Genomic DNA, 21,818 nt, shown 5'->3' with positions numbered 1-21,818 from the left:
TTCAAAGAACTGCTCACACTTGTACAACCATCCTCTAAAATCCTCCCCATTGAATTTTGGAAAGTCAATCCGCGACAAGCGAGAGGGAACGTGGTAATTCCCTCTATTGCTGTTTGAAGAATCCGAATTATGAGGGGAGCCGTTTCCTTCGGCCGGACCTTTCTGCGTGTGTAGTTCAACCACCAGGTTTCTTAGAGCTGCTATTTCTTTTTCAAACTGTTCCTGTTGTTCCCTCAGCATGGAGCGAACGTGCTCTTCCATCTTCCTGACGTCTTGAGACCTAGTGCCCTCTGCCATTGGTGACTTAGCTGGTTCAACCCAGCTCTGATACCACTGATGCAGAGGTCAGTGGAGGCCTGTAATCTGCGATCTAGAAGCTACAGAATTGGCGGAGAGGTAACTTCGAAGACCGACAGATGAAAGGAATTGTTATTATGTGAGTAACCGAGAGGATACAAGAAAGGAGAAATGTAAAGCTATTACAGAATGAATATCAAAAAGGCTGCCTTATTTCATAGCCTAGATTCCTATTTATAGTCATATAAGTCGGCTGTCAGGCTAATGCTTAACCAGCTGACCTCGGCTGACATCACTAGATTCCTACTAACAAATTGGCTAACAAACCCTGCTGTATGGCCATAACTAACGTGTGCATGGCCTGCATGGCCATAACTAACTTTAGCTAACAAACTTCAGCTGCATTTCCTTTGCCATATCCTGCGCAAAATATGGAATAACCAAACACATGCATCATAGACCTGTGTATTTCCATTATTATGATAGTGGAGATTTTGATTGGACTAGGTCCCATGATTTTTCCCAATTGGGTTTTTCACGTAAAAATCTTGGTGTCCTATGCTTTCTATTTTTCTTGCATTTTATTATCACTGCTAGCATTATTACTTGGTGATTTGATTTGTTCCTATTTTAACTGGTACTTGGAAAAAGAGAAATTTGTCCTGGGCTAACTCTGATATTGTGTGCCTGTACTGGTACTCCTTTCCCAACACATTATAGGATGCATTTAGTGCAGGGTCGGATACTGTTGCAGGTACGATAATCTGGGCAATGGCTTGATGAAGAGCCCTGAAGCAATATTGAAGAAGGCACAAGCAGAGATTAGAGGTGCAGTTGGAAATAAAGATATAGTAAACGAAGATGATATTCAAAAGCTCCCTTGTCTCAAGGCAATTGTCAAGGAGACCTTCAGATTGTATCCTTCAGCTCCACTTTCAGTTCCAAGACAGACACTAGCAAATTGCATTATAAATGGTCACGAAATCCAGTCCAATTCTATAGTTTACACAAATGTCTGGGGGATTGGAAGAGATCCCGAGTATTGGGAAAATCCAAATGAGTTTTTGCCTGAGAGATGCTTGAATAGTAGTGTAGATATGAAAGGGAAAGACTTTCAATTGATACCATTTGGAGCTGGCCGAAGGGGCTGCCCTGGATATTCTCTGGTACTAGCAATGGTGGAAGTTGGACTTGCCAATCTTCTGTACTCTTTTGACTGGGAATTGCCTTTTGGGATCAAGAAAGACGACATTGATACTCAAGTTTTACCAGGTCTTACAATGCCTAAGAAAAATGATCTGCCACTTCCGGCAAAAAATGTGTATGCGTAGCAAATGTCAAGTGCTGGCATCTAAATACTTGGGACCATGTATTCTTTGGTTGTGGAATTTCCTCTTTTTTTTCTTCCCTCCTTGTGTTTAGTTTGTTTTGTGACTTGCTCCTAGTCGTATACTTATATTCTATTGTCTGTTTGGAACCAAGTTTTTTGCCTAGTTTTTTTTTCTACAAGATTTTTAACAACTTTAATTACGATAATTTCAAACTCCCCAAATTTTTTAAAATGCATAGCTCAAATGCCCAAACACAAACAAAAATTTTTTTCTTGTCTTTTTTCTTCTTCCTCCCCACAACTCAATCTACCACCACCTCCACCAACGGCTGCCACCGGCCGCCACTCCACCGGTGCGGGCATCGGGGCTGGTGACTCTTTTTTTTTCCCCTTTCTTTCTTTTCTCCCTCTTTCCTCCTCCTCCTTTCCTCTTCCTCCTCTCCTTCCCCTTTCCTCTCCCCCCTCCCCTGAAACCTTGTATAAAAACATAAGGAGATTATGTAGATAAATGTAAAAATTACAAGCAGTAACGTGAATATTTATACAAATCATAAGGGTGTTACATAAATATTAAAATTTTATCACACGCTCTCTTAAAATACATTTGGTATAAATGCCATAATTGGCCGTGCATTCCGTTTTTTTCTACCTTAAAATTTATATAAAAGCATAGGAGTTATATGAACATTTTAAAACTCTAAAAAGTTCATTTGACATTATGTAAAACCGCATGCGGGTAACAAGTAATTTGTCCTCTACATATAGGGCTTGTTTGGAAGTCCAAGTTTTTACCAAGTTTTTATTATACTAGTTTTTTAACAACTTGTGCTACAGGAACCCCAAAAACTTATCAAAGTTTTTTAACCTACACACTTAAAATATCCAAAACAAAAAAAAAAAAAACTCCCTTCCCCTTTTCTTCTTCTTCCTCCCCCACCACTACCTCTGTCAATTGCTTCGTCACTGGCCACCACCTCCGCCGCCGGTTCCGGCGCCGATCACCTTTTCCGGTGCCGATTTTTTTTTTCCTTTTTCCCTCTTCCCCTGCAAGTTTTTTTTTCTCTCTGCGTCTCCCCCCCTCCTCCCCCACCACCCTTCCCCTTCCCCTTCCCCTCTGGCCGACCTGGTCGCGAGACCAGATCGCACCAAGGGAGGGTGAGGGTGGCGGGGAAAGGGGAGGACAGAGGGAAATGGGGGATTTGCCCAAAAAAAAAAAATTGACGGGTGGCGGGATTCGGGGGTGGTAAACGGGAAGGGGCCAAGAGGGTGACGGGGGGAGGGGGAAGGTGGCGAGGGGGTGGCGGGGCAGTGAGGGTGGCGGGGTAGAGGGGGAAGGTGGGCCTGTTTGGAAGTTGCGGGGGGAAGGGGTGGCGGAGGAAAGGCAGAGGGGAGGGCAAAGGGAAGCGGGATGAGGGGGTGGTGGGGGGAGGGGGAAGGCGGGCAGAGGGGGAGAAGCAAAGCAGGGGGAAGGCGGGGCAGAGGGGGAGAAGCAAAACAGGGGGAGGGGGGTGGCGGGGGAATAGGGGATGGTGGAAAGCAGGGGGAAGCGGGGTGAGGGGATGGCGGGGGGAGGGGGAAGGCGGGCAGAGGGGGTGGCGGGGCAGAGGGGGAGAAGCAAAGCAGGGGGTGGCGGGAGGTGGCACTGCTGGAGGCAGAGGTAACGGGGAAGGGGGAAGAAGAAGAAGAAGAAGAAGAAGAAAGAAAAGAGAAAGGAAAGAAAGAAAAAGAAAGAGAAAGAAAAAAAAAAAAAGAAAAGAAAAAAAAGTTTTTAACCCTACAAAAACTTCTACAAAATTTTTTTCCTTACAAAAAACTTCTACAAAATTTTTTGAAAAACTTCTACAGTGCACTACAGTAAAGTTTTAGACAAACTCCCAAAAAACTAAGGTTCCAAACAGGCCCATAGTAAGAGACAGGCCTTTTAATATATGTAACTAGGTCCAAGCCTTCTACATAGATTGGCTTAGTTTGATATGGGTACAAAAAATTAAGCCCAAGTTAAAATGGGCCGTACTTGGATAATGCTGAATATGTTCAGTCTCGTATTTTCCCGACAAGACAGTTCAGCCATGTTATATACTACCACTTACTAGTTAAATTTAAAAAATAAAAAATAAAAAAAACTGGTCAATTGCAAGATCTTTGTTTGTTGTCAATCATTTCCTCCTCTTTCTTCTTCTTGTGAAGTTTAAAATTTCCATTGGAAAAAAAAAATTCACTTCTTATTAAAAAGTGGCTATGTTAATTAAGAAACTGTGATGCTAATTACGATAATTGTTGTATTAAGTGTCTGAAACTTGGTTTCTATTTACCATATTATATTTTGGAAATATATTTCTTTTACAGAATGACAAGTTGACAACTATAAGTAACTAAAAAAATCAAATGAATTAGCCAAAGTGATGTGGCAAAATTTCAAATTGAATCATCTTCAGTGCCTTCAAAAACATAGTCCCTTGACCACTAGACTGTATATATCCCATTCAATTACTGGTGATGTAATCATGTAATACCGTCCATTCTTCACAGAGCTTATACATCATAAGTTTGATAATTTTATGAAACTCATGGGTCAATACATGTCGATTTGTCAAGATACTAACTTGCCAAAACTAAATTGAAAATCAATACTCGAGATCGAAAATGAAGAAAGTATAAGTTGAAAACAATCAAAATGTTCATAAATATTGAAGGGCATATGAGCAAATTCACCCTATTCCTGTAAAGAAAGTCGCAAAAAAAAAAAAAAAATTCCTTCACCTTATCTCTATGGTTTAGTCTAACGTCCTCAATTCGAAGGCCAATTTGATATGTTTTAGATAAATTGTTTAAGCAAAATGTGATGCAAAACCTTTGACTTACGATAGGCGAAGTCATGGAAGATGCAATTATTGGGGTTATAAAACCAAGCAATTCCAACTTGCATTACGTCAGTGCTGTACAAATTATTTCCAATCAAACTATTGTATAAAAATCCAAGGAGTATGCGGTTGGGATTCTTAATAATAAATAGGTAAGTAGTACAAGTTCAAAATTAGGGTTAATCACCAAAATTCAAGGAGGTGGTTAGACCATGATCATGGGACAATTGATTTTAAAAAGTTCACTAGTCAACCCTTGAAATGAAACACTTCTTACGTTGCAATTGATTATTCTTCTTACTTATTACATAAGTAGAATTTTGTCCGTACCTTAGCACAGTCTTTTTTTTTTTTAATTTATTGTGAATTTATACAAATATGAATAATTTAAATACAAAAATTAACAACAATCCTACGTGTTGCGCGCATGGTCCTTGAGTTTATAGAATACATTTTCTTTGCAAATAATTTCTGCATTCTTTACGTAATGCTTATCAGAAATGATTCCGGATCACATTGTTTGGTTTTCTAAACTGTTCCTACGTCCCAATAGTTGAGGATCTAACTGCATTCAAGCATCTTCCATGACTTCATTTACGAAAAAAAGTCAAAGATTTCATAGCACAGTTTGCTTAAATTAAAAGATTTGTTTCAACATATTAAATTTACCTTCGTACTTGCTGCCTCAGTTAGACTTAACACTAGAAATAAATTAATATGTGAAGGTTTATTTCAATGATTTGCCATACAAGTAAGTACTCCTTCTTTCCGTTCTATTGTTAATGTATTTGTTTCTTCCATACTTGCATCATAATTCGCAGGTAACAGCCCATTTTGTAGAGTATATATGCTCCAGTGCTCGACATCAGCAGATCGAAAATGAGTGCGAAGTTCAATTCTGCTAACATTTGATGTGAGACCCCCACAGCAATCATTCCATTAAACCAAAGTGACTAGTTATTATAGCAAATGCTGGAAGGATGATTTTCCAAAGCAATCTTAGGTTAATGGAAAAGCGATGTTATCTATACAAACTTCCCTCTAAGCTTCGTCGGCTTACGGGTTTGAGCTTCCAATACAAACGTATGAAACTCTTTCATTTCAAATGGCCGTACATTGTATAGGAACTACACATTCTGATCCCATTTGACATGTTTTTTCTTACTACACTAATCTCCTGCCACAAAACATTAAACCATCAATTGACACTAATACATAACTAAAACTTCAAAAATGCATGAAAACTGCCACAAATATTCTTGGGTTGCCTCCCAAGTAGCGCCTTTCTTTAATGTCTTTGGCTAGACATGGCCAAAACCCTCAAGCATGAGAAAGTGGATCGTGGAGGTGTTCAACCTCTACTTCTTCAACATAGAAACCCTCATAATAAGGTTTGAGACGATGGCCATTCACCACGAACTTTTTCTCCGTGTTTAAACTCTGGATCTCCACTGCACCATAATGGAACACATTAGAAACGACAAATGGACCAATCCAACGAGAACGCAACTTACCGGGAAAAAGTTTAAGCCTTGAGTGATACAAGAGGACTTTTTGCCCCACTACAAAAGTTTTCCTAGAAACCTGTTGATCATGAAAGATTTTACTCTTTTGCTTATAGATCGTGGCATTCTCATAAGCTTCATTTCTTATCTCCTCTAACTCCTGTAGTTGCAATTTCCTTTGGACCCCTGCTTCGTCAAATCCCATGTTACATTGCTTCACTGCCCAAAACGCCTTGTGTTCGAACTCCACGGGGAGATGGCAAGCCTTACCGAAAACAAGTCTATAGGGAGACATCCCAATTGGCGTCTTATACGCGGTTCTGTACGCCCATAGTGCGTCCTCTAACTTTAAACTCCAATCCTTCCTGTCCGGGCGCACCATCTTCTCCAAGATCGACTTGACTTCCCTGTTCGACACTTCGGCTTGACCGTTCGCCTGCGGGTGATACGGTGTGGATACCTTGTGCAGTACACCGTATTTTCGAAACAAGGCCGTGATAGTCTTGTTGCAGAAATGTGTCCCTCTATCACTAACCACAGCTCTTGGCATCCCAAAACGGACAAAGATATTAGACTTTAAGAACTCTGCAACCACTCTAGAATCATTAGTACGGGTGGCTTTGGCTTCCACCCATTTAGAAACATAATCCACAACAAGTAAAATGTATAGGAAACCAAAAGATGAGGGAAAAGGACCCATAAAATCTATCCCCCAAACATCAAAAATTTCAACAAACAACATGGGGGTTTGAAGCATTTGGTCCCTGCGAAAAATATTCCCCACCCTTTGACACCTATCACAGGATTTACAGAATAAATAAGCATCTTTGAACAGGGTGGCCCAGTAAAAACCACTCTCTAACACCTTTCGAGCTGTTCGTTTGGGCCCAAAGTGCCCTCCACATGCAAACGAATGACAGAAATTTAAAATGGAGTGAAATTCACCTGCACTTACACACCTCCTGAGCACTTGATCCGAACATTGTCTCCAAAGGTACGGGTCGTCCCAAATGTAATATTTGGCATCACTTTTCAACTTGTCTCTCTTAGCCTTGGGCCACCCTGCAGGCAATTGATTAGTCACCAAGAAATTTACTATATCAGCATACCAGGGTGTAGACGAGTTAATGGCAAGTAGTTGCTCCTCTGGAAATGCCTCCCTCAATGGTAGCTCTTCCTTATGAGCAAGCAAGCGGCTCAAATGATCAGCGACTAGGTTTTCTGCCCCACTCTTATCTTTAATCTCCAAATTGAACTCTTGGAGGAGCAGGATCCATCTGATAAGCCTTGGTTTAGCATCTTTCTTCGTCATCAGATATCTCAAGGCTGCATGGTCAGAAAAAACTATTACTTTTGCACCTAGCAAGTATGGTCTAAATTTTTCTAGTGCAAAAATCACAGCAAGTAATTCTTTCTCTGTTGTAGAATAATTGAGTTGAGCTCCATTCAACGCCTTTGATGCATAATAGATTGCATGAGCCGCCCTACCAATCCGTTGCCCCAACACTGCTCCCACTGCATAATCACTCGCGTCACACATTATCTCAAATGGGAGGCTCCAGTCTGGAGGTTGGATAACAGGTGGTGATGTCAATGACTCCCTCAATCTGTCAAATGCCACCTTGCACTCCTCGGTGAAGTCATATGCTACATCTTTTTGCAACAGCTTGAACAGGGGCGCTCCAATTTTCGAGAAGCCTTTTATGAATCTCCTGTAGAACCCTGCATGACCCAAAAAGGAGCGCACCTCCCGCACACTTGCGGGGTAAGGTAAAGCGGAAATAATATCGACTTTTGCCTTGTCTACCTCTATACCTCTGGACGACACTACATACCCTAAAACAATACCATGATCCACCATGAAATGACATTTTTCCCAATTTAGAACCAAATTTGTCTCAATGCATCTTTTCAAAATTAAAGCTAAATTATCAAGGCATTCATCAAAACTATCTCCATACACACTAAAATCATCCATAAACACCTCAATAATTTTTTCTACATATTCAGAAAATATACTTACCATACACCGCTGAAAAGTTGCTGGGGCGTTGCAGAGGCCGAAAGGCATCCTCCGGTAGGCAAATGTACCAAAGGGACAGGTGAAGGTAGTCTTCTCCTGATCCTCTGGTGCTATTACGATCTGAAAATAACCAGAGAAACCATCAAGAAAACAGTAATAGACACGGCCCGCTAACCTTTCTATCATCTGATCAATAAAAGGCAGAGGGAAGTGGTCCTTCTTCGTCACAGCATTCAGACGCCGATAGTCAATGCACTGGCGCCATCCTGTGGGTTTCCTCACCGGGACCATCTCACCCTCTTGGTTCTCCTCAACTGTTACTCCCGCCTTTTTCGGGACTACTTGCACGGGACTCACCCAGGGACTATCTGAGATGGCGAAAATTATTCCAACTTCTAGGAGTTTAAGTATCTCCTTCTTGACCACTTCCATCATTAGTGGGTTCAATCTCCGTTGCCCTTGTCTAACTGGCTTTGCATCATCCTCAAGCCGGATTCGATGCATGCATAAGGAGGGGCTAATTCTTTTGATATCTGCTACACTCCACCCAATCGCCTCCTTATGATCTCGGAGAAGACGAATTAGTCTATCTTCTTGCCTTGGTGACAGGTGTGCCGATATGATGACTGGCAGTGTCTCATTGTCCCCGAGAAAAGCATACTTCAAATGCTTTGGGAGAGGTTTGAGCTCCAACTCAGGCGCCTGCACAATAGAAGGCAACAATTTTGCCTGAGTTTCTGGTACAAAAACAGAAGTAAGCTCATACCTTGGGGAAATTGGTGGGAGCGAATGCAGTGCTCCAACAGCGTGGTATAGCTCATCATTTATTTCTACATCAAGAGTTGCTCCCAACTCAAGATGTTTGGTCAATGCCACTGCCAGTGCATCAACCCCATCCAATTCAAATATTTCCTGTACAAGGGGCTCAACAACACTTAAAGCATAAACAGAGTTAGTCTCATATGGGTACTTCATCGCCTCAAAAATATTAAAATTTACAATTTTCCCATCAAACTCCATCGACAAGGTACCCTCATTTACATCTATTTTAGTCCTAGCAGTGCTTAAAAATGGCCTACCTAACAGAATAGGAGACGGATTTAGTGCCCTTTCATCCCCCATGTCTAGGACATAGAAATCTGCAGGAAAAACTAACTCATTGACCTGTACCAAAACATCTTCAACTAACCCTTCCGGGTAAGCATTGGTACGGTCTGCAAGTTGGATTATAATGCCTGTGCCTTTTAACGGGCCAAGATTTAGAGATGCATAGATTGTCTTGGGCATAACATTAATTGACGCCCCCAAATCCAACATTACTTTCCTAATTGGAGTACCTCCTATCTTGCAGGGAATGGTGAACATACCTGGGTCTCCACATTTTGGTGGGAGCTTCCTCTGGAGTATAGCTGACACGTTTTCTCCCACCGCCACTCGTTCATCTCCCCTTAGCTTCCTCTTGTGGGTGCACAGGTCCTTCAGAAATTTGGCATATTTCGGTATTTGCTTGATTGCATCCAGTAGGGGGATGTTAATCTCTACTTTTCTGAATACATCCAAAAGTTCCTTTTCCCTCTCTACTTTCCTTGTCTTTTCCAACCTGCAAGGAAAAGGGGGTAAGTTAGAGCTGATAGTGAGTGGAGAGGTGGAGGATACCTTAGGATCTTCACGAACACGTCCTTCCTCCTCAATTTCCTTTTCTATCCCCTCCTCGCTTTTGCTTTTTGAATTTTTCACTTTAGGTTCTTCCAGCTCCTTGCCACTCCTCAGCGTCATGGCACTTACATTCCTGGGATTTACCTCGGGTTGCGATGGCAGTTTCCCATAAACGTGAGATTCCAAGCGGTTGATGGCAGTTGCCAGTTGACTTATTCGAACATCTTGGTCTTTCTTGTCAGCTTTGGTGTCCTGCTGGAGCTGCTCGGTTTTCGCGGCCAAGGATCTGATCTCCTGTTGAAGCTGTGTAGTAGTCGTGGCCAGGTTGGTAGTAGTCGTGGCCAGGTTCTTGACTAGGTCCTCCAAAGAGCTTCCTGTATTGGAGGATGAGGGTTGAGATTTTGGTTGCCAAGGCTGGTGGAATCCTGGTGGACGATTCGGGAATGAACCTTGTTGCCTGTTCCCGTAACTGAGATTGGGGTGGTCTCTCCAACCGGGGTTGTATGTGTTGGAATACGGGTCATATTGCCTGCGGGGCGCGGGCACGCCTCCGGCCATGTTTACCTGTTCCGCCCCGTCCTCTTGCAGAATGGGGCACGAATCCGTGCAGTGGTCCATGCTAGTACAGATTCCACACACCTTTGCTCGCGGTGTGTCTCTCATGGCCAACTGCCTGACTGCAGACGTCAACTCTGACAGTTGCTGCTGGATGGATGACGTCTCTGCCTCATTTACCCTACGGGTAGGATTGCTCTCACGGAAGCCGAACTGCTGAGAGTTTTCTGCCATGGCTTCAATAAGGTCCCATGCTTCCCTCGGTGTTTTGTTCGCCAGGGCTCCTCCACTCGCAGCGTCAATAATACCCCTGTCAGTTGACTGGAGCCCTTCATAGAAGTACTGGATCAACAGTTGTTCGCTAATCTGATGCTGTGGGCATCCCTTGCACAACTTGTTGAACCTTTCCCAATAATCGTACAATGATTCCCCGGAGTACTGCTTGATACTGCATATTTCCTTTCTCAAACTCGCAACCCGGGATGCGGGAAAAAATTTTTCCAGAAATTTCTTTTTCAACTGTGCCCACGTGATGATACTACCTGCAGGTAGGTAGTATTGCCAATCCTTCGCTGCATCCTTGAGAGAGAAAGGGAAAGCCCTGAGTCGTATTTGCTCTTCGGTGACCGCTGGGGGTTTCATGCTAGAGCAAACCACTTCGAATTCCTTGATATGTTTGTGGGGTTCCTCACCAGAAAGGCCATGGAACGAAGGTAGGAGTTGAATCAACCCCGATTTCAACTCGAATGAGGTATTCTCAGCCAGAGTTGGGAACGTGATGCACAAGGGCTGATGAGTCAGTTCTGGGGTAGCCAGCTCCCGTAATGTCTGGGTGTTGGCCATGCTCAATTCGTCTTCTATTGACTCGTTTTCAGAAAATGAGTACCCTTCTTTTTGTCTCTTGGTCTCTTGCCTTCGCCTACGTGCTGCCTTCTCAACCTCAGGATCGTATACCAAGTCACCTGTGCGAGAAGAACGGGGCATAAACTAGCAAAAGTACCAAGAAAAAGAAAAATAAAACAAAATAAAAACTGAATTCAAAAAGAAACAACTAATTCAGACGCCAGTCCCCGGCAACGGCGCCAAAAATTGACAGGTGCCCAGCTGGAGCTCTGCTGGTGGTGAGGGGCGCCTGGACAGAGCTCGCGTGCGTTTGGGCTGCCTGCGAGAGGGGCTCGCGCGAGGAGGCTGCTAACGACCCGAGCGCGCGAGCGAGGCTGCTGCTGGGTGGATGCTGTGCTGGAGTGGCGCGCTCTGTACGCGCGGAGGAAGCGCGCGGCCTGGGCGCGGCTGCTCGAGCTGATGGCGGCGCACGGACTGCGCTGGAGTCGCGTGCACTGGAGGGGGCCGAAGGCTTCTGGTCTGCGCGCGCGGGCTGTGGTCCAGACTGCGGCTGCTGCTGGGTGGATCTGGACCAGCGCAGGAGGACGCGCGCGGTCTGATTCTGGCTGCGCGCTAGCGCGCGGCAGGCGAGGCTGGGCGAGGCAGGCGGCGGCGCGATGGGCTGGCGGCAGGCGCGCGCGGTCTCGCGCTGCTGGGAGACGCGGCTGTGCAGCGACCGCGATGGACGGCGTGTGGTGCGGCGGCGGACCAAGCAAAAGAAGGAAAAGAAGAAAAGAAAGAAAAGGGAGAAGAAAGAAGAAAGAAAGAAAAAGGAAGAAAAGAAGAAGTAGGGCTAGGGAAGTTTTTTTTTTTTTTTTTTTTTTTTTTTTTTTTTAACGTGACCACCTAGCGTGGGCACGCCTAACTGCCATGTAGCCCGCAGATTCTGAACGAAAATTTCCTCCGTCAGGCGTGACCATCTGGCGTGGGCACGTCTAACTGCTATGTAGCCCGCAGATTCTGAACGAAAATTTCCTCCGTCAGGCGTGACCATCTGGCGTGGGCACGTCTAACTACTATGGAGTTCGCAGAATCTGAACGAAAATTTCCTCCGTCAGGCGTGACCATCTGGCGTGGGCACGTCCAACTACTATGGAGTTCGCAGAACCTGAGCGAAAATTCCTTTTCCTCAGGCGTGATCACCCGGCGTGGGCACGCCTAACCACTAATCTCCTGCCACAAAACATTAAACCATCAATTGACACTAATACATAACTAAAACTTCAAAAATGCATGAAAACTGCCACAAATATTCTTGGGTTGCCTCCCAAGTAGCGCCTTTCTTTAATGTCTTTGGCTAGACATGGCCAAAACCCTCAAGCATGAGAAAGTGGATCGTGGAGGTGTTCAACCTCTACTTCTTCAACATAGAAACCCTCATAATAAGGTTTGAGACGATGGCCATTCACCACGAACTTTTTCTCCGTGTTTAAACTCTGGATCTCCACTGCACCATAATGGAACACATTAGAAACGACAAATGGACCAATCCAACGAGAACGCAACTTACCGGGAAAAAGTTTAAGCCTTGAGTGATACAAGAGGACTTTTTGCCCCACTACAAAAGTTTTCCTAGAAACCTGTTGATCATGAAAGATTTTACTCTTTTGCTTATAGATCGTGGCATTCTCATAAGCTTCATTTCTTATCTCCTCTAACTCCTGTAGTTGCAATTTCCTTTGGACCCCTGCTTCGTCAAATCCCATGTTACATTGCTTCACTGCCCAAAACGCCTTGTGTTCGAACTCCACGGGGAGATGGCAAGCCTTACCGAAAACAAGTCTATAGGGAGACATCCCAATTGGCGTCTTATACGCGGTTCTGTACGCCCATAGTGCGTCCTCTAACTTTAAACTCCAATCCTTCCTGTCCGGGCGCACCATCTTCTCCAAGATCGACTTGACTTCCCTGTTCGACACTTCGGCTTGACCGTTCGCCTGCGGGTGATACGGTGTGGATACCTTGTGCAGTACACCGTATTTTCGAAACAAGGCCGTGATAGTCTTGTTGCAGAAATGTGTCCCTCTATCACTAACCACAGCTCTTGGCATCCCAAAACGGACAAAGATATTAGACTTTAAGAACTCTGCAACCACTCTAGAATCATTAGTACGGGTGGCTTTGGCTTCCACCCATTTAGAAACATAATCCACAGCAAGTAAAATGTATAGGAAACCTAAAGATGAGGGAAAAGGACCCATAAAATCTATCCCCCAAACATCAAAAATTTCAACAAACAACATGGGGGTTTGAAGCATTTGGTCCCTGCGAAAAATATTCCCCACCCTTTGACACCTATCACAGGATTTACAGAATAAATAAGCATCTTTGAACAGGGTGGCCCAGTAAAAACCACTCTCTAACACCTTTCGAGCTGTTCGTTTGGGCCCAAAGTGCCCTCCACATGCAAACGAATGACAGAAATTTAAAATGGAGTGAAATTCACCTGCACTTACACACCTCCTGAGCACTTGATCCGAACATTGTCTCCAAAGGTACGGGTCGTCCCAAATGTAATATTTGGCATCACTTTTCAACTTGTCTCTCTTAGCCTTGGGCCACCCTGCAGGCAATTGATTAGTCACCAAGAAATTTACTATATCAGCATACCAGGGTGTAGACGAGTTAATGGCAAGTAGTTGCTCCTCTGGAAATGCCTCCCTCAATGGTAGCTCTTCCTTATGAGCAAGCAAGCGGCTCAAATGATCAGCGACTAGGTTTTCTGCCCCACTCTTATCTTTAATCTCCAAATTGAACTCTTGGAGGAGCAGGATCCATCTGATAAGCCTTGGTTTAGCATCTTTCTTCGTCATCAGATATCTCAAGGCTGCATGGTCAGAAAAAACTATTACTTTTGCACCTAGCAAGTATGGTCTAAATTTTTCTAGTGCAAAAATCACAGCAAGTAATTCTTTCTCTGTTGTAGAATAATTGAGTTGAGCTCCATTCAACGCCTTTGATGCATAATAGATTGCATGAGCCGCCCTACCAATCCGTTGCCCCAACACTGCTCCCACTGCATAATCACTCGCGTCACACATTATCTCAAATGGGAGGCTCCAGTCTGGAGGTTGGATAACAGGTGGTGATGTCAATGACTCCCTCAATCTGTCAAATGCCACCTTGCACTCCTCGGTGAAGTCATATGCTACATCTTTTTGCAACAGCTTGAACAGGGGCGCTCCAATTTTCGAGAAGCCTTTTATGAATCTCCTGTAGAACCCTGCATGACCCAAAAAGGAGCGCACCTCCCGCACACTTGCGGGGTAAGGTAAAGCGGAAATAATATCGACTTTTGCCTTGTCTACCTCTATACCTCTGGACGACACTACATACCCTAAAACAATACCATGATCCACCATGAAATGACATTTTTCCCAATTTAGAACCAAATTTGTCTCAATGCATCTTTTCAAAATTAAAGCTAAATTATCAAGGCATTCATCAAAACTATCTCCATACACACTAAAATCATCCATAAACACCTCAATAATTTTTTCTACATATTCAGAAAATATACTTACCATACACCGCTGAAAAGTTGCTGGGGCGTTGCAGAGGCCGAAAGGCATCCTCCGGTAGGCAAATGTACCAAAGGGACAGGTGAAGGTAGTCTTCTCCTGATCCTCTGGTGCTATTACGATCTGAAAATAACCAGAGAAACCATCAAGAAAACAGTAATAGACACGGCCCGCTAACCTTTCTATCATCTGATCAATAAAAGGCAGAGGGAAGTGGTCCTTCTTCGTCACAGCATTCAGACGCCGATAGTCAATGCACTGGCGCCATCCTGTGGGTTTCCTCACCGGGACCATCTCACCCTCTTGGTTCTCCTCAACTGTTACTCCCGCCTTTTTCGGGACTACTTGCACGGGACTCACCCAGGGACTATCTGAGATGGCGAAAATTATTCCAACTTCTAGGAGTTTAAGTATCTCCTTCTTGACCACTTCCATCATTAGTGGGTTCAATCTCCGTTGCCCTTGTCTAACTGGCTTTGCATCATCCTCAAGCCGGATTCGATGCATGCATAAGGAGGGGCTAATTCTTTTGATATCTGCTACACTCCACCCAATCGCCTCCTTATGATCTCGGAGAAGACGAATTAGTCTATCTTCTTGCCTTGGTGACAGGTGTGCCGATATGATGACTGGCAGTGTCTCATTGTCCCCGAGAAAAGCATACTTCAAATGCTTTGGGAGAGGTTTGAGCTCCAACTCAGGCGCCTGCACAATAGAAGGCAACAATTTTGCCTGAGTTTCTGGTACAAAAACAGAAGTAAGCTCATACCTTGGGGAAATTGGTGGGAGCGAATGCAGTGCTCCAACAGCGTGGTATAGCTCATCATTTATTTCTACATCAAGAGTTGCTCCCAACTCAAGATGTTTGGTCAATGCCACTGCCAGTGCATCAACCCCATCCAATTCAAATATTTCCTGTACAAGGGGCTCAACAACACTTAAAGCATAAACAGAGTTAGTCTCATCTGGGTACTTCATCGCCTCAAAAATATTAAAATTTACAATTTTCCCATCAAACTCCATCGACAAGGTACCCTCATTTACATCTATTTTAGTCCTAGCAGTGCTTAAAAATGGCCTACCTAACAGAATAGGAGACGGATTTAGTGCCCTTTCATCCCCCATGTCTAGGACATAGAAATCTGCAGGAAAAACTAACTCATTGACCTGTACCAAAACATCTTCAACTAACCCTTCCGGGTAAGCATTGGTACGGTCTGCAAGTTGGATTATAATGCCTGTGCCTTTTAACGGGCCAAGATTTAGAGATGCATAGATTGTCTTGGGCATAACATTAATTGACGCCCCCAAATCCAACATTACTTTCCTAATTGGAGTACCTCCTATCTTGCAGGGAATGGTGAACATACCTGGGTCTCCACATTTTGGTGGGAGCTTCCTCTGGAGTATAGCTGACACGTTTTCTCCCACCGCCACTCGTTCATCTCCCCTTAGCTTCCTCTTGTGGGTGCACAGGTCCTTCAGAAATTTGGCATATTTCGGTATTTGCTTGATTGCATCCAGTAGGGGGATGTTAATCTCTACTTTTCTGAATACATCCAAAAGTTCCTTTTCCCTCTCTACTTTCCTTGTCTTTTCCAACCTGCAAGGAAAAGGGGGTAAGTTAGAGCTGATAGTGAGTGGAGAGGTGGAGGATACCTTAGGATCTTCACGAACACGTCCTTCCTCCTCAATTTCCTTTTCTATCCCCTCCTCGCTTTTGCTTTTTGAATTTTTCACTTTAGGTTCTTCCAGCTCCTTGCCACTCCTCAGCGTCATGGCACTTACATTCCTGGGATTTACCTCGGGTTGCGATGGCAGTTTCCCATAAACGTGAGATTCCAAGCGGTTGATGGCAGTTGCCAGTTGACTTATTCGAACATCTTGGTCTTTCTTGTCAGCTTTGGTGTCCTGCTGGAGCTGCTCGGTTTTCGCGGCCAAGGATCTGATCTCCTGTTGAAGCTGTGTAGTAGTCGTGGCCAGGTTGGTAGTAGTCGTGGCCAGGTTCTTGACTAGGTCCTCCAAAGAGCTTCCTGTATTGGAGGATGAGGGTTGAGATTTTGGTTGCCAAGGCTGGTGGAATCCTGGTGGACGATTCGGGAATGAACCTTGTTGCCTGTTCCCGTAACTGAGATTGGGGTGGTCTCTCCAACCGGGGTTGTATGTGTTGGAATACGGGTCATATTGCCTGCGGGGCGCGGGCACGCCTCCGGCCATGTTTACCTGTTCCGCCCCGTCCTCTTGCAGAATGGGGCACGAATCCGTGCAGTGGTCCATGCTAGTACAGATTCCACACACCTTTGCTCGCGGTGTGTCTCTCATGGCCAACTGCCTGACTGCAGACGTCAACTCTGACAGTTGCTGCTGGATGGATGACGTCTCTGCCTCATTTACCCTACGGGTAGGATTGCTCTCACGGAAGCCGAACTGCTGAGAGTTTTCTGCCATGGCTTCAATAAGGTCCCATGCTTCCCTCGGTGTTTTGTTCGCCAGGGCTCCTCCACTCGCAGCGTCAATAATACCCCTGTCAGTTGACTGGAGCCCTTCATAGAAGTACTGGATCAACAGTTGTTCGCTAATCTGATGCTGTGGGCATCCCTTGCACAACTTGTTGAACCTTTCCCAATAATCGTACAATGATTCCCCGGAGTACTGCTTGATACTGCATATTTCCTTTCTCAAACTCGCAACCCGGGATGCGGGAAAAAATTTTTCCAGAAATTTCTTTTTCAACTGTGCCCACGTGATGATACTACCTGCAGGTAGGTAGTATTGCCAATCCTTCGCTGCATCCTTGAGAGAGAAAGGGAAAGCCCTGAGTCGTATTTGCTCTTCGGTGACCGCTGGGGGTTTCATGCTAGAGCAAACCACTTCGAATTCCTTGATATGTTTGTGGGGTTCCTCACCAGAAAGGCCATGGAACGAAGGTAGGAGTTGAATCAACCCCGATTTCAACTCGAATGAGGTATTCTCAGCCAGAGTTGGGAACGTGATGCACAAGGGCTGATGAGTCAGTTCTGGGGTAGCCAGCTCCCGTAATGTCTGGGTGTTGGCCATGCTCAATTCGTCTTCTATTGACTCGTTTTCAGAAAATGAGTACCCTTCTTTTTGTCTCTTGGTCTCTTGCCTTCGCCTACGTGCTGCCTTCTCAACCTCAGGATCGTATACCAAGTCACCTGTGCGAGAAGAACGGGGCATAAACTAGCAAAAGTACCAAGAAAAAGAAAAATAAAACAAAATAAAAACTGAATTCAAAAAGAAACAACTAATTCAGACGCCAGTCCCCGGCAACGGCGCCAAAAATTGACAGGTGCCCAGCTGGAGCTCTGCTGGTGGTGAGGGGCGCCTGGACAGAGCTCGCGTGCGTTTGGGCTGCCTGCGAGAGGGGCTCGCGCGAGGAGGCTGCTAACGACCCGAGCGCGCGAGCGAGGCTGCTGCTGGGTGGATGCTGTGCTGGAGTGGCGCGCTCTGTACGCGCGGAGGAAGCGCGCGGCCTGGGCGCGGCTGCTCGAGCTGATGGCGGCGCACGGACTGCGCTGGAGTCGCGTGCACTGGAGGGGGCCGAAGGCTTCTGGTCTGCGCGCGCGGGCTGTGGTCCAGACTGCGGCTGCTGCTGGGTGGATCTGGACCAGCGCAGGAGGACGCGCGCGGTCTGATTCTGGCTGCGCGCTAGCGCGCGGCAGGCGAGGCTGGGCGAGGCAGGCGGCGGCGCGATGGGCTGGCGGCAGGCGCGCGCGGTCTCGCGCTGCTGGGAGACGCGGCTGTGCAGCGACCGCGATGGACGGCGTGTGGTGCGGCGGCGGACCAAGCAAAAGAAGGAAAAGAAGAAAAGAAAGAAAAGGGAGAAGAAAGAAGAAAGAAAGAAAAAGGAAGAAAAGAAGAAGTAGGGCTAGGGAAGTTTTTTTTTTTTTTTTTTTTTTTTTTTTTTTTTAACGTGACCACCTAGCGTGGGCACGCCTAACTGCCATGTAGCCCGCAGATTCTGAACGAAAATTTCCTCCGTCAGGCGTGACCATCTGGCGTGGGCACGTCTAACTGCTATGTAGCCCGCAGATTCTGAACGAAAATTTCCTCCGTCAGGCGTGACCATCTGGCGTGGGCACGTCTAACTACTATGGAGTTCGCAGAATCTGAACGAAAATTTCCTCCGTCAGGCGTGACCATCTGGCGTGGGCACGTCCAACTACTATGGAGTTCGCAGAACCTGAGCGAAAATTCCTTTTCCTCAGGCGTGATCACCCGGCGTGGGCACGCCTAACCACTAATCTCCTGCCACAAAACATTAAACCATCAATTGACACTAATACATAACTAAAACTTCAAAAATGCATGAAAACTGCCACAAATATTCTTGGGTTGCCTCCCAAGTAGCGCCTTTCTTTAATGTCTTTGGCTAGACATGGCCAAAACCCTCAAGCATGAGAAAGTGGATCGTGGAGGTGTTCAACCTCTACTTCTTCAACATAGAAACCCTCATAATAAGGTTTGAGACGATGGCCATTCACCACGAACTTTTTCTCCGTGTTTAAACTCTGGATCTCCACTGCACCATAATGGAACACATTAGAAACGACAAATGGACCAATCCAACGAGAACGCAACTTACCGGGAAAAAGTTTAAGCCTTGAGTGATACAAGAGGACTTTTTGCCCCACTACAAAAGTTTTCCTAGAAACCTGTTGATCATGAAAGATTTTACTCTTTTGCTTATAGATCGTGGCATTCTCATAAGCTTCATTTCTTATCTCCTCTAACTCCTGTAGTTGCAATTTCCTTTGGACCCCTGCTTCGTCAAATCCCATGTTACATTGCTTCACTGCCCAAAACGCCTTGTGTTCGAACTCCACGGGGAGATGGCAAGCCTTACCGAAAACAAGTCTATAGGGAGACATCCCAATTGGCGTCTTATACGCGGTTCTGTACGCCCATAGTGCGTCCTCTAACTTTAAACTCCAATCCTTCCTGTCCGGGCGCACCATCTTCTCCAAGATCGACTTGACTTCCCTGTTCGACACTTCGGCTTGACCGTTCGCCTGCGGGTGATACGGTGTGGATACCTTGTGCAGTACACCGTATTTTCGAAACAAGGCCGTGATAGTCTTGTTGCAGAAATGTGTCCCTCTATCACTAACCACAGCTCTTGGCATCCCAAAACGGACAAAGATATTAGACTTTAAGAACTCTGCAACCACTCTAGAATCATTAGTACGGGTGGCTTTGGCTTCCACCCATTTAGAAACATAATCCACAGCAAGTAAAATGTATAGGAAACCTAAAGATGAGGGAAAAGGACCCATAAAATCTATCCCCCAAACATCAAAAATTTCAACAAACAACATGGGGGTTTGAAGCATTTGGTCCCTGCGAAAAATATTCCCCACCCTTTGACACCTATCACAGGATTTACAGAATAAATAAGCATCTTTGAACAGGGTGGCCCAGTAAAAACCACTCTCTAACACCTTTCGAGCTGTTCGTTTGGGCCCAAAGTGCCCTCCACATGCAAACGAATGACAGAAATTTAAAATGGAGTGAAATTCACCTGCACTTACACACCTCCTGAGCACTTGATCCGAACATTGTCTCCAAAGGTACGGGTCGTCCCAAATGTAATATTTGGCATCACTTTTCAACTTGTCTCTCTTAGCCTTGGGCCACCCTGCAGGCAATTGATTAGTCACCAAGAAATTTACTATATCAGCATACCAGGGTGTAGACGAGTTAATGGCAAGTAGTTGCTCCTCTGGAAATGCCTCCCTCAATGGTAGCTCTTCCTTATGAGCAAGCAAGCGGCTCAAATGATCAGCGACTAGGTTTTCTGCCCCACTCTTATCTTTAATCTCCAAATTGAACTCTTGGAGGAGCAGGATCCATCTGATAAGCCTTGGTTTAGCATCTTTCTTCGTCATCAGATATCTCAAGGCTGCATGGTCAGAAAAAACTATTACTTTTGCACCTAGCAAGTATGGTCTAAATTTTTCTAGTGCAAAAATCACAGCAAGTAATTCTTTCTCTGTTGTAGAATAATTGAGTTGAGCTCCATTCAACGCCTTTGATGCATAATAGATTGCATGAGCCGCCCTACCAATCCGTTGCCCCAACACTGCTCCCACTGCATAATCACTCGCGTCACACATTATCTCAAATGGGAGGCTCCAGTCTGGAGGTTGGATAACAGGTGGTGATGTCAATGACTCCCTCAATCTGTCAAATGCCACCTTGCACTCCTCGGTGAAGTCATATGCTACATCTTTTTGCAACAGCTTGAACAGGGGCGCTCCAATTTTCGAGAAGCCTTTTATGAATCTCCTGTAGAACCCTGCATGACCCAAAAAGGAGCGCACCTCCCGCACACTTGCGGGGTAAGGTAAAGCGGAAATAATATCGACTTTTGCCTTGTCTACCTCTATACCTCTGGACGACACTACATACCCTAAAACAATACCATGATCCACCATGAAATGACATTTTTCCCAATTTAGAACCAAATTTGTCTCAATGCATCTTTTCAAAATTAAAGCTAAATTATCAAGGCATTCATCAAAACTATCTCCATACACACTAAAATCATCCATAAACACCTCAATAATTTTTTCTACATATTCAGAAAATATACTTACCATACACCGCTGAAAAGTTGCTGGGGCGTTGCAGAGGCCGAAAGGCATCCTCCGGTAGGCAAATGTACCAAAGGGACAGGTGAAGGTAGTCTTCTCCTGATCCTCTGGTGCTATTACGATCTGAAAATAACCAGAGAAACCATCAAGAAAACAGTAATAGACACGGCCCGCTAACCTTTCTATCATCTGATCAATAAAAGGCAGAGGGAAGTGGTCCTTCTTCGTCACAGCATTCAGACGCCGATAGTCAATGCACTGGCGCCATCCTGTGGGTTTCCTCACCGGGACCATCTCACCCTCTTGGTTCTCCTCAACTGTTACTCCCGCCTTTTTCGGGACTACTTGCACGGGACTCACCCAGGGACTATCTGAGATGGCGAAAATTATTCCAACTTCTAGGAGTTTAAGTATCTCCTTCTTGACCACTTCCATCATTAGTGGGTTCAATCTCCGTTGCCCTTGTCTAACTGGCTTTGCATCATCCTCAAGCCGGATTCGATGCATGCATAAGGAGGGGCTAATTCTTTTGATATCTGCTACACTCCACCCAATCGCCTCCTTATGATCT

General features: G+C 45.2%; 1 protein-coding gene and 2 non-coding genes across 3 annotated transcripts; all 3 read left to right on the top strand.

Moving 5' to 3' along the window:
• The first annotated feature begins 336 nt into the window (after window positions 1-336).
• LOC113738685 (cytochrome P450 71B37-like) lies at window positions 337-1,628 on the top strand. The gene is made up of 2 exons (XM_027265929.1): window positions 337-344; window positions 1,052-1,628. Exons 1-2 carry the CDS (start codon window positions 337-339, stop codon window positions 1,626-1,628), a joined length of 585 nt encoding a protein of 194 aa, XP_027121730.1.
• An 8,963-nt stretch (window positions 1,629-10,591) lies between these two features.
• On the top strand, window positions 10,592-10,698 carry LOC140010072 (small nucleolar RNA R71). Its single transcript, XR_011817338.1, has one exon. It is a non-coding gene; the product is annotated as a small nucleolar RNA R71 (small nucleolar RNA).
• Window positions 10,699-17,208: 6,510 nt separating this feature from the next.
• LOC140010071 (small nucleolar RNA R71) lies at window positions 17,209-17,315 on the top strand. The gene has a single exon (XR_011817337.1). It is a non-coding gene; the product is annotated as a small nucleolar RNA R71 (small nucleolar RNA).
• Window positions 17,316-21,818: the final 4,503 nt, after the last annotated feature.

Source organism: Coffea arabica, chromosome 6e (assembly GCF_036785885.1).
Source record: "Coffea arabica cultivar ET-39 chromosome 6e, Coffea Arabica ET-39 HiFi, whole genome shotgun sequence".
Taxonomy (NCBI): Eukaryota; Viridiplantae; Streptophyta; class Magnoliopsida; order Gentianales; family Rubiaceae; genus Coffea; species Coffea arabica.
This window is presented reverse-complemented; position numbering and strand designations above follow the sequence as displayed.